This window comes from Sardina pilchardus, chromosome 5 (assembly GCF_963854185.1).
Source record: "Sardina pilchardus chromosome 5, fSarPil1.1, whole genome shotgun sequence".
Taxonomy (NCBI): domain Eukaryota; kingdom Metazoa; phylum Chordata; class Actinopteri; order Clupeiformes; family Clupeidae; genus Sardina; species Sardina pilchardus.
In genome coordinates, this window is record NC_084998.1 from 12,062,754 (window position 1) to 12,075,639 (window position 12,886).

The following is a 12,886-nucleotide window of genomic DNA, read 5'->3' on the forward strand; positions in this document are numbered from 1 at the left end:
ACACGTGTGTGCGTACGTATATATACTTATGGATGTGTGCACCAAACCCTCACACACACTGACTCGCAGGGATTTTTGGCTTTTGGGTGAAATTTGTTGGCCTTTGTTTCAGCAAATTGTTTGAGATGACCACCATTGCATGCTTCTACTTAGATCTCCTACTTTCATGATTTTAATGCCACTGTAGCTTGTAATGTTTTTCATTTCCTTTTTCCATACATTTCTCCCGAAAGCCAGATATCCCTAACTTTCAGATCAGTTTGTACATCTACACTTTTGCTTTACAGAAAAATCGCAATCCAATAGATCATGTGTGTGTGTGTGTGTGTGTGTGTGTGTGTGTGTTTCAGATCTCCCTGCGTATCACAGCAGCACGCTAGAGAGGAGAGCCCCAGTGCAGTCACTTCCTCAACCTCTCAGCCAATCCGATGTGGACAATGACATGGTGGAGATTCTAATCTAAACCACAGTGCTTTTACACACTTACACTTACAAACACACACACACACACACACACACACACACACACACACACACACACACACACCTACATATATTTCTCTGCCATGCTTGATACATACTTTTCAATGTATGTGAAGGATTCCTCTTTTCCCTCTCTTTTCCTCGGACTGCTTTGGTTCTCTGTGAGGGTGTGTGTAAATGCACTATTTGTCATGTGTTTTTTAAAAAAGGTGTTTTTCAGTGAAAAATACCTCATGGAGTTGGGAAGGAACCTGCCGTGCTTGGTGTTAAAAGAACAATCAGTCCTCTTTTTATTGGAAGAGTTTTTGTCTTCCTTCAATCCCAAACCCTTGGACCAAATGTCTTTAGTTATCATTCATTTCATTTTTTTTCTCTCCAATTTGCTTCTCTGCCATTTGCATGTATTGCACTATCTACCCTGTACACATTCTGTTTTTTTCTGTACTACTCAGTATATTTATGTTTAGAATGATATTTAGTGATGTTACATATGGCACTTGGGGTAGCAGACCCAAATATTGTAGTAGTAGATCATTTGCTTTTTTATTATTTCTTTGTGTCTACGTTAATGAGCTGCCCATAACAAGGAAATATGCACAAGTGAAACAAGCAGATCCCTAAAGTTAAATGAGTTTTCACGAAACGCAGCTGTGTTCTGGCAGTGCAAGTCCCTTCTCTAGTTACGCCATTGGGACTCGTTACAATCAAGGTCACAAGTTCAGTTTGAACAGAACTATAATAATCCAACCCTTTTTATTTGGACACTTTCCTTCCAAAATGACATGAAAGAGAGTGTAACTATGTACATAGTTGTCCATAGATGTGGCGGTAGTGTGATGGTTGAACTGAATGTTTGTTGTAGCTGGTAGAAAAAAAAACACAATGCCCCATAAGGCGTTGTCAGTAAAGGACCACAGTATACTGGGAGAGAGTTTCTGTGGGGAAGGTTGTTGGCCGATGCGAGTGGTGTGATAGTGCCTTGTAAAAAAAAAAAGCCCACTGGTTTGGGGTCGCTGAATCCTGTTGTGTTTGCCCTGTGTGTGTGTGTGTGTGTGTGTGTGTGTGTGCGCGCTGTGATGAAAGCGTGGGGAGGTAAGATGCACTGCATTCTACTCATTCAGAATTATCAAAGGATTTCATTTCAGAGTGGTGTGTGTGTGTGCGTGTGTGTGAGAGTGTGAGTGAAAGCGAGAGAATATGTACATATGTGTATACTGTTTGGGTTGTTTGTGTGTGTGTGTGACAGTGTGCGCTGTGCATTTTCATTGAATGGACCTAGTCTGAGAATGCTTTCAGTGTACAACCAGACGTGGCTAAATTGCAAGGGATTAGTCATCATTATTATAATATTCCAGCAGTCATCAGACAGCAGGCTGATAGCCCAGGAACATTGAGAGGCAGTAAATCAGATGATTTCCCAATAGGACAAAAAGTATCTTAAGGAAATTCCACTCAGACCGTTATCAGATCTATTTCAGCTCATTTAGTGAAATGTATTTCAAGAGTGTCATGTATAAACAACAACAAAAAAAAACTATTATGAGTATTAAATCATTAAAGATCAATAGTAGATGGCTGGGATGAATGCTGTAGATTTTTGTCTTCTTAAAAACAAAAAGAAATGAATGACCAAAGAGGCGAGTGTAGAGTTGTTGGAGTCAACATAGAACAGCCGGAGTTTAGGGACCACAGAGGTCCATGACAGTATTCATGTAGTTTCTGAGACTACAACAGGCAGCGTTACAAACATTTGGAGAAACCAGGGGTTACACTTTGTCCTGAATGACTTATCTGGAAGTCTGGAATTGTTTTCTGACCAACTGTTCTAATCACAAAAGATCAAATCATTAGCGGAAACACTGGCAGATATGCCGTGTCTGTGGCATATGCCATATTCTCAGTGTCTAAAAGACGACTGCTTCTGGCCTTTCTATTGGTGCTACTTGAATGGTTGTTATTTTCAGCACAGCCTCTTTTACTCACTCTAGACAACAGACCAGGCAAGAGGGCTCTAAATTCACACGTTTAAGTGCAAGTTAAACATGAATGGGCAGACAGCAATCATATACTGTATATCAGTACCTTAAGAGGACTGCAGTTAAGGGTAGTTTACGGTTGTCTATGTACTGGAGAAACATTTCAAGGAAGAGATCAAGCAATACAGACATTTCAGTTATCCACGTTAATCACAGATGCTGGTGTTTTTCCTTTGGATCCAACATCACATATCTGATGACGAGCTGTATTTCTAGACCAGTGAAGCTGTGGCTCAAATATTTATCCAATTATTTCATTCAATGCCAGGAAGTGTTTTGCCCATCTTGATGGTCTGGCTTGCCTGTCTCGGCGGTTTGCTTTATTTTTATGTAAAAAAAAAGAAACTGCTATTTTTCTCTTAATTTGTGAGTTTCAGAGAAGACTTCAGTTTCATCTTGTCCATCTGTAAGATGAAATGTCTTCTGGCTGGAAGCAATATAGACACAGCTATCGGTTTAATATTGTCATCTATGGCAGTCCTCAGTCAGTACACAAACATATTGTACTAGGTGCCTTTCAATAGTTATTATGAACTGTGTTAGTTTAAATCCGGTTGAGTGTGCTGGTCTATAGTTGCTGAAATCAAACAATTGGCTACAATGTGGAACATAGAGAGTGGAGGCAGTCATAGTCAGGTTGAACACATTCACTAGCCATGCCTGTGTGGACAGTAGATAGAGGACATTATCTAAAGGTTTGTGTTTCTGGCAACTGATTGATTAATTGTTTGATTGTTTGATTGATTGATTGATTGATTGATTGGGCAGCTGACTCATGTTTACTCTGGTACCTAAAAAACAAATGGGCCGAAAATTAGGTGAGGCTGGAGCCTAGTTATCACTCCCATGTTCCCTTCCATTGTTACTGTCCTTCTTGCTCCCTCTTCTGGCGAATGGGAGCGCAACAAGTGGTCCGCCTAAAAATACTTGGTAACCGCTATAAAACTGACCTGAAAGTGTCATTAGCAGACCTACCATATGCTGTCGTTGTTTCCAATTACATGCCATTGTTAATTATTACTATTATTGGGCACGCGTCATGTTTCCATAGCTCCTGTGCTGTATTAAACATAGCTGCCATTGCAATCTCTGACAATTGTAAGACGACCATTTTGCATCACTGGCCACTAATCATTGTCATTCTTTGACAAAATATCACGTCTACAATGACATTTTTTTTGTCTGTCTCATGACCGATGGTTTTAGGAAATTGTCACCAGATTAATCTGGGCCTCAATGGACAGTGTCTGCTGTATGTGGTTAAGAACGCTGCGTGTGTCGTTGAATTTCAAGTTCATTCTGTGCCAACATCCCCCATCATAGTGTTTCTGGTTTGTTTTGTCTCAAAAGGTATGATTTAGAGAAGCTGCTTGAGAACGTTTTTACTGTACAATCATTATTTTTTTTTAATTAACTTGTATTCTCCTTTAATCAGAATTCAATTGACACAAATCATCTCATGCCGGTTTCATTTTGTGGTTTTGACTTTTACTGTTATTTTGTTGTTACTTCTGCAATGTTCCAAAAAATAATGAGTTAACTCTTAATTTAAATTTTTATGGAGTAAAATCTACAACAAGAATTCCTTTTTGTTATAATTTCTATTGTTATTCACATATTTTTGTTAAAACCACTTGATATTAAAAAGAAAATGCCTTTCCTAACCTTTTGTTTTGTTTGTGTTGAATGACCGGGGTTCAAAATAAACAGAGGCCTAGGGGACATGGGCAAGATATGTTTATGGTGCACATCAGAAAGTGTTGAGTGTACATTAAGTACACTATTCACAAAACGTCAGGGATGAACCCAAAATTCACTAAGCTTTACAGGTGAACTTATTGTGACCTCTAAACTTTTGAATGTGCCTGTCAAACAGTTCAGTGTTTCTGTACTTTCTGTAGTAATTTCACCCAACAACCAGATATCCCTAACTATTTTGTGAGTAATGTATCTGGTGTGCACCATGCAAATATAAAAAGTTCAGAAAATTAAAAATGTTTTTTTTTTTATTTTGCCCATGTTCCTTAGAGGCTCTGTACCCCTTCAATATACTGACAGACTTGTTGTTTCTGTTGGTTAGATGTAGTCTTAATACAACTCCATTTCATTGGGGCAATTGCTCTGTCGCTAGTTTGGAGTTTAACTCGGTTTTAAACTCCAACTCTCAAATCAAGTGTACAACCGTGTTAAGCTCCAAACTAGCGACATAGCAATTGCCCCACTGAAATGTATTGTGTGCTACAGTAAAGTAGCTGAACTGTTCATGAAAAACATGCCGTAGAGCAAAAATCCAACACACAGATAACTACATCCGCTGTAAAACTGATTTAATGGAATCCACATTTCACTCTGTGGCCTAAATATCAAGTTAGACAAGAATCATTCTGTCAATCAATCATCAATCAATCATAGGCAATAGTTAAGGCTTCTGTCATGGTCTAGAATTATTCCATGGAATAATCATTGTGTGTATCCTTGATGATAAATACACAGCATCAAGAGCATAATATAGAAGTGAACTTTTGCATTTTCTCATAGCTGACCCGATATATCAATGAAGTTGCTTACAACATATGAGGGCTTGTGCGGTGTGAGTTCATTGTTTTTGCTGCATCCACAGGCTACTGTTTGACCTCTGCTCTGGCCGATGATAAGAGCAGGAGAGAATATTGCGAGTGGCTTCAGCAGGGCTTATGGAGCATAACCTTTCCTCTCATCTAACACACACACACACACACACACACACACACACACACACACACACACACACACACAGGTTTGGCTGACCACTGAATAGCTCTGTAACATAGAAACAAAATGTAACTCAAAGAATCCAAAAACACTTCATGGTCACATTTTTCCTGTGAACAAGTGAACAGAGCTCCAGGAAATGTAGTGTATACAGAAATATTTATATAGCATATCCTGGGCACTGGCTTGGACCAGCCCTGGAGGAATAATTGAGATGCAGCAAAAACAGATCATGTCTACCTGTAAAATGCTGTGCTTAATAGTATACACCTCGAGACACATCTGCCAAGTGAGTAAATACAAATACAATACTTTCTATAACTTTCCATCGTCATAAATAATAAACTTGTCTAAGCCCGTAACACCTCAAGCTTTTCAAGCCACATTTTTTTCCTGACTTTATAAACACATGACATTGCAAATCAACACACTCAAAATGACACCCCAAACCATCACCGCGACCTTCACGACACTTACCATGCTAACAAACAACTCAACCCCGTGCTTGTGGGCAATTGGTGTTTTCTAGCTAGCCGTTGCTACTTTTGAGTCCTCAGTGGTGTTAGCATAGCTAGGCCTAGTGTGGTGTGGGGGATCTCTGCTTGAGGGGCTAGTTCCCACACAAAGGGGTTTGCGACCGAGAGTGGTCATCGACGGAGGCCCGAAGGGCAGGCAGTGGGATCCGAGCGCAGGTGGGACGACCTGTGCGAGGGGCTATCTGCGCATCCACAGCCAGCCGTTGAGCAGGACGGCCGACACCATGAGCGAGAAGAGCAGCATCTCCGCCTGCTTGTGCTCCACGTTCTGGCGCTCGAGCGCCGCGAGGCGACGACTCATCTTCAGGAGCTACGAATGGAGGAAATAACGAGGATGAGTTTGACACGTTGGATCTCCGTATACCTGACAAGACTCATATTATCCAGCGGTCTGGTCGAACTATTTATTGATGTCTGACTAACAAGGTGTACTTGGAGTATGGGCGGATTTAAGATAAACTGCACATACTGTATGCAAGAGGCTCCAGGCTGGGGCTTATTGGGATCAACTAGCTCATGTACGTAATACTGTGCGACATCAACTTGGTTGAATGCCTATGTTTACTGTCAACCAGGGATGATGACAGATCGCCAATTCAGCCCATGACAAAGACCACAAATGTCTCCCAAATGCTTGGGTCTCATCTGGTCAGCAGGACAGGTCTAGATCGGAGTTCTCACCTGCCGCCGCAGCACAATGAACTCCACTGCTGCTCCAGACTCCTCTTCTGGGCTCAACCAAGGCTCCTGCAGAGCACTTCAGAACACACACAAACACACACACACACACACGCACGCACACGCACGCGCACACACACACACACACAAATGTCAAGAGAAATTAAGTAGGTTTACCTTCCAGCTAATGATTCTGTCCATTAGCTTTAATTTGTTTAATATACTTCATTTGTTAACATAGCTTTCATTCTAAAACATAGGCGAGTTGATGTATGTGCTCCTATTAAAATACATTCAGATGGGGAAAAAGGTCTCCCATAGTGATACACATGCCTAAAACAAACCCATAATAAATGATGTATTTTATGGCCCTTCAGAATGCTGCAAAAGTTCCAGTAACATTAACGGACATTCCCAGCATTCGGAAGGCTGTAATTCTGTATAATAACTGTGGCAAAAAATATATATGTCTGCTGCCAATAGCAACAAGTCATTCATATCCTTCCATGAGTAGTCTGTTCACTTCATTGAAAAAGAAAGTCAGCAAGTAACACGTTGCTATGCAACATCTGAAACTTTCATGTAGCCGTTTAATAAGCGGGATTTTCTGTCGGGACTTATTTTCTCATAATGACTGGCGAACAACACATTATTATCCCTTATATCTAATGACCGGTGAACAACACATTATCCCTTATATACAATCATAGTGGGGACAAGAGAGATCCACCTTTTCCTGGTTTCTGTGTATGGCTGCACTTCAGCTGAGCTGCGTGAGGGGTTCTCTGGGATGCCAAACCTTCAGACACAGAGAGGAAAATAAAGTTAGACTCCAATTAAGGTTAAATCGCCAAGACACTGCTGCAGCCCTTTCAAAACATATGTTTTTCACTGCGAGTAGCTTTCAAGAGGTTTTGGAAACCAGAACACACACACAACACCAACTCCATCCATCCACAGGGCACAGACACCCTGTGCATATTCAGTGTCGCATCAAGGAGAACAAAGTCGTTTAGGCTGTTTGTGTTACCAGTGCACTTTTTGTTTAAACTATACCGCCTGGTGGTTTGACTCAACAGCATAAGACCACTGTTGAAAGTGCAAGGAAACCGGGTAAAGTAAGCAAAAAAGTAAGAGTACAGTGCCCTCTGCTGGCCAGCCAAGGCAGTGAGATAATTTAGTAATACCAAATGACAAAATGTGTGAGTGGGTTTTTATGGATTATTCCTATTTTGCAGCGCCAATGGTAATGTAGCAAGAGTGATCAGTAAAGAGCCAGGCAAAGAAAATAAAGCCAAGCCTGCACAGGGCAAGACAACCTTTCACATATCTTATGTAATGGCCACAGAATTGGCAAACAAATTAGTGATCTGACATGGAGCTCAGCCTCTGAATCTCCGAGACGCAAGACACAAGCCACAAGCCACAAGCCACAAGCCACAAGCAGGCCTGCTGAAGAAACAAAATGATGGCCATCATTCAGACACGCAAAAGCATGCTGGGACAACCCTTCACCTGCATCATGGTGAAAGTGCATGCACTGGTCACAAACACATGGAGCTGCCCGCTGGTACTATTGTTTCAAAGCCCAAATGAATGGATGCTTTTGGAGGAGAGGGGTTGGGAAATAAATAACAGCAATGCTGAGGTGAGCCTGTCTGAATGTTATTATAAATCATTTCCCAGACTGAACTGTCAGGGAAAACGGGTTAGCAAAGTCACTCCTGGTCTAGCACGACCACAGCAATACAAGCCTACATAGCCTACAACAGGATCTGAGGCCAGGGCTGTCCTTCACTGAAGGAATGTGGCCAATAACAGGGATTGGATGGGACGAGAAGGCAGGAGATTGGGACCTGATGGGGATGCGTGTGTCGGGGGGAGCATTTATGGGAGGGCTAGTAAGCTGGGGGGTGGGATAGCAAGCAAGCCAGGGGTTAGTTGCGTCACCTGGAGGAGTATTTTTGGGCGACAGTCTGCAGGAGACGCTGGGAGGCCTGCTGACCCAGTTCCTTGGCCGCCTGGAGCACGCCCTGGGCAGACAGCAGGTTGGGCGGGAGGGAGCCCAGCGCCAGGGCCTGGGGGGTGGCTGCGGGGGGGTCGACGGTGGCACTGCCGCGCTGGCTAGGAGCCGAGGCTCTTCCGGAACAGCGGCTACTACAGCAACACGGTGGTGGTGGCAGTGGTGGGTGGAGTGGTGTCAGGAGTCAGGGTTGGTGGAAAGAGGTAAAGAGGGAGGGAGGGAGGGAGGGATAGAGGTCGGAGTAGTGGTAAGTTGAGAGAATAAGACAGCAGAGTAGCTATGTTATCTCACCGCACTACGGCTACTGTGAGCTCAGACTGACAGCTACTTGATCTCCATCACAAAACATTGGCCGGGTTTCCCAGATTCGACAAGAAGCTCTGAAGTGCTAAGAACTTCTTAGGAGCGTTCTTAGAACGTTCTTACAGTGACCCTAAAAAGTTCTTAGCACTTAAGAGCTTCTTAAACGAATCTGGGAAACCCGGCCAATGACAGTGAATTCATGTGTACGTGGGCTTTACCAAGTGATGTGTGCTGCATACACACACAGCTCCTAACAGTATCACACAAAGGTGCAACAAGCCCTCTCTCATGTCTACCTTAACTCAAAAAAAGAGTTTGTGGTGCCTTGGAGTTATCTTTATCTTTCTGATAGGAGAATGATTTGGAGGAATAAACACCATCACCAACAATGGCACGATTATTTGCTAGTGAAACTGTTAAAAAAAAATGTAGCACTCCAACACATAGCCAACCAATTAACCCATCACAGAGCAGCTTAATGCCATTCTAAATATTATTGGTCAGATTGTTATAATACTTTTCTCCAAACAGTGATATTCAGAAAGCACTATGTATTTATTAAGGGCAATCATGGTACAATGAGAGAATACTCACGAGGGTGTGGATTGTAGGGCCTCTTTAGTGCGTGTGGGGGTGTGTGGGGGACTGCGGCCAAAGGCTTGATCGCTGTAAGACCTCCGAATGGGGCTCTGTTCAAAGGCCAGACACTTTTGTCACTTGTCGAAACTGTGTGTGACCACAATAAATACAAGCACCTGTCTGCCCATGTCTAATGCATGTGATTTCTTATCAACATGTAAATGATTACATTTTAATCATCTGTGTAATAATTAGATTTTTCAAATCCATTCAGTGTAATCTTACTGTTACAGTTACAGTATGCCATTAGGCAGACGCCTTTGTCCAAAGTGACATGCAAATAAAAAACAACACTATACAGTAATTTCCCACATATAAGCCACATTGTGTATAAGCCGCAGGACAGTGTTTTGTGCAAGTTAAAATAAACAAAACCATATTAGCACCATATTAACTGCCTCCCTATATTAACCTCATAGCTGAAGAAATTTTGCAAAATCAATGTATAAGCCGCGGCTTATAGTCGGGAAATTACGGGTAATTAATTTAACTGTGAACAAATTCAAAAGTTGGTCAGACTAAGTAGGGAGTTTTAAGAGTAAAACCGCCGAGGGGTGGACAAAGGAGTTTGGCAGGTGAACACAACAAAATGGAGAGAATGAAGAGACATACACTGGCAGAGTGGTGTTGGTTGGACGCATCCACACCGAAGGCTCCCTGGTGCAGGTCCCACATGGAGCTGGCGTGGCCTGAACCGTGCTTGTTGAACATCGGCCGAGCGCTGAGGTCTGGGACATCTGCTAGACCCGGGACAACCAGCCGTGAGTTTATGGTCACACACTAGCCACGGCATGACCATTAGGTAGTGTAGTGTATTGCAAATGGACTAAATGTAGACCAACATAAATGAGTTTTCTTCATTACGGTTACCATGCATCCTATTTAGGTAGGATAATTAATGATTTTTGACAGAAACCAAATGATTAATTCAGAACATTCAAAAGTCATTGAAAAAAACAGATGAAAAATAAACAAGGATTTCTAAAAATCAAAATAAAAACTGATATTTGATAAATGTGGTGGTGCATCGATTTACCAATCATTCTATTGAACATACATTTCATACTTGAATTTCCCCTTGGGGATCAATAAAATATCTATCTATCTATCTATCTATCTATCTATCTACATAATCCAGTGAAGTGTTTGTGGAACCTTCATGGACCACCACTAAACCACCGCGTGGAGCCCACAACCTTACCTGTTAACGCAAGCTTATCTGGTATTTGCATGGTGTAGGCAGGGTGAACATCCTCAGATTTCTGCCCTTCCTCTGCCAATGGAACAGGAGCCACTCTGATTCGCTCAGGTACCCGCATCCGTTGATTGATGCTCTCAGAGTAAGTGGGCCAATTGGCCTGTGGTGAAATACAGGGCGGATTTGAGAGTGGGACGCTTATAGACCCACTGAAGAGTCAAATCTGGCTTATTCATATGCAAGGACACCACTTAAATACCAAACAATAAATCTTGAAGATCTTCAGCTCTTCTCAAGATTTGGTGAGCCTCAAGCACTTCCAGATCAGTTACACACTGTACAGTGGTTGGTTTTGAACTGAGAGTACCCTAGTTTTAAAAATAGGCCTGAGGGAATTACAGCAGTTTCACAGACAAATGTAGTTCAAAATGTATGTTCACCACAAGAAGTCTACTGGAAAAATAACTTTTTCCCACCAACAGTATTCTCCTGCTAATTATGCATTTATTAGGCCTATAAACTATGTTTAACATTTTATTCTCAAGTATTTTTTTTTTAGGGCAAGCAACAATGCGACAGATAATTTGAAGAAGGAACGTCATCAGTGTTAACCTAAGGACATCGTCCTCGTGTTATTGAGGCATCACAAACGTCTCATGAATTTGTAAACATTCTCACTCACCTCGGATGGATGTAGGCTGGAGGTCCGCCCCGGTCCGTAGTCGAACATCTGAGCGGCCATTATAAGGGCAACTGCAAAGTTGCAACCAGTGTGAAATAAAGCGTTTTTTGCTTTCTTTATCACAACATTCACAATAAAGCATGCCCCCAAATGTGACACCACCAGATTCCGTTGGTAATGTTACATGAGTCGAAGAGAGGCTTAACTGAAAACTGGACAGATTCCCAAGTGAGTCAGTTCGGATCATAGATTAGCTAAACACGCACGCAGCACAACAAGTGTACCTGGGCACACGATTAAGGATGAATCCGGTTGACAGGGTGAATGTTAATTGGTCAGGCCACCAATAAACCAACTACGTCTAGGCTATATGTTAGCAATGGCAACTGTTTTTAACTCAAAGGCAAAGCAACTGACAACCTATATTTCTATATCTATGCTGAGAACAAGGTTTATGTGCATGTTTGGAAAGTTGACGTTGCCATTCTGAACGTAGGCTATCTGTAAGCCACTGAAAATAAATCGTTACAACAGCATTTTTACTTCACAAAATGCTTACGCTAAAATACATGTTTCAATTTAAATTAAGCATAATGTCACTGACAGTCCAGGAATTGCAGAGCAACCTAATGTTTGCTTGCTGGCTAATACTAGCTAGCTGTCTGGCTAGTTAGCTAACGTAACAAACTTCCGAAGAAGAGGACGACGCTGACCGGTCAAGTGCATTCGACTTCTGTGCAAATAAGCACACGGCCGCAAATGACCACAGCCAGGCTTTTTCAGATGAACCTTAATAGAATCACACACCTTTGCTTCCAGGAAGATATCAACATTCAAGACGTCCTCGAAACTTTTTCATAGCAGCCTGACTCCTATTTCGGAAACTTTACGTCGTTAACGTGGGCTGCGTGACATAATACGCCCTTAGCGTGCAATGGTCAGTGACATTGTAGCATTGTATGCTTACCCTTTGATATTATGTAGCCATACTAAGCATACAATGTAGCGTACAACTGAATGATACAAAGTCTAGGCTAGCCTACGTATTCGCATGTCTACAGCAATAACAAACAAACAAAATAAGTAAGCAGGCAAAAGTAGCAAATAAATAAATAGGTCTACACAATCACACAGATACGCAATCATAGCCTATTAATAGGCCTAATAGCAATCATGATAATAATAACAGACCACGATAAATAAGCTTTTCTGAGAAGCAGTTTACATGGTCTGGCAGATGAGCTAATGTTTATCTAGTCTACCCTTTCTTTCTTGATTGGCTTTCTTCCTCAAAAAATTGCCCATTTCAAATGTATTCATGGGTTTCATCAGGTCCCTTTCCACAGGTGGGCTAATCAAGCACCATGCATTCTGCATTCATAATTTAGGTGCTTAATTCTATACACCTGTGGAAAGGGACCTGTTGAAACCCATGAATAGGCACTTGTTACTTTCTTTACACCCAGGGTTAGATGTAGGCCATTCCCAGATGTAATGTTCCATGTCAATATGTTCCAAGAGGCTGTTTATGTCATTAATAAAATCACACAAAACACT

General features: G+C 41.9%; 2 protein-coding genes across 11 annotated transcripts in view; one reads left to right on the forward strand and one right to left on the reverse strand.

The window, feature by feature from the left end:
• Positions 1-4,210, forward strand: part of amot (angiomotin) — a 37,230-nt gene extending 33,020 nt beyond the window's left edge. For 3 of the 7 annotated variants that reach the window (XM_062536480.1, XM_062536479.1, XM_062536482.1), the window contains exon 15: positions 351-4,209. In XM_062536480.1, coding sequence (XP_062392464.1) covers positions 351-463 — 113 coding nt within the window. In that variant the 3' untranslated portion in view covers positions 464-4,209. Of the gene's footprint in view, positions 1-350 lie in introns of all 7 variants that reach the window. The other 4 variants (XM_062536486.1, XM_062536483.1, XM_062536485.1 and 1 more) reach the window with 2 other exon arrangements.
• A 619-nt stretch (positions 4,211-4,829) lies between these two features.
• On the reverse strand, positions 4,830-12,597 carry LOC134080186 (mitochondrial fission factor). 4 transcript variants are annotated; one of them, XM_062536489.1, is made up of 9 exons: positions 12,137-12,597; positions 11,330-11,400; positions 10,651-10,807; positions 10,062-10,189; positions 9,405-9,499; positions 8,435-8,638; positions 7,215-7,283; positions 6,488-6,563; positions 4,830-6,116 (listed from the first exon to the last, which is right to left on the reverse strand). In XM_062536489.1, exons 2-9 carry the CDS (start codon positions 11,387-11,389, stop codon positions 5,985-5,987), a joined length of 921 nt encoding a protein of 306 aa, XP_062392473.1. In that variant the 5' UTR covers positions 11,390-11,400; positions 12,137-12,597; the 3' UTR covers positions 4,830-5,984. The 4 variants fall into 4 exon arrangements, with proteins under 4 accessions (XP_062392473.1, XP_062392471.1, XP_062392472.1 ...); XM_062536487.1 differs by having other exon boundaries at positions 8,435-8,641; positions 12,137-12,595; XM_062536488.1 differs by having other exon boundaries at positions 8,435-8,641; positions 10,062-10,186; positions 12,137-12,590.
• Positions 12,598-12,886: the final 289 nt, after the last annotated feature.

Coding starts and splice junctions, on each gene's coding strand:
- LOC134080186 (XM_062536487.1), bottom strand. CDS start 11,389: ATGGCCGCTCAGATGTTCGACTACGGACCGGGGCGGACCTCCAGCCTA. Junction 10,808..11,329: donor CCAGCCTACATCCATCCGAG/GTGAGTGAGAAT, acceptor ATTTCACCACAG/GCCAATTGGCCCACTTACTC. Junction 6,564..7,214: donor TACACAGAAACCAGGAAAAG/GTGGATCTCTCT, acceptor TGTGTTCTGAAG/TGCTCTGCAGGAGCCTTGGT.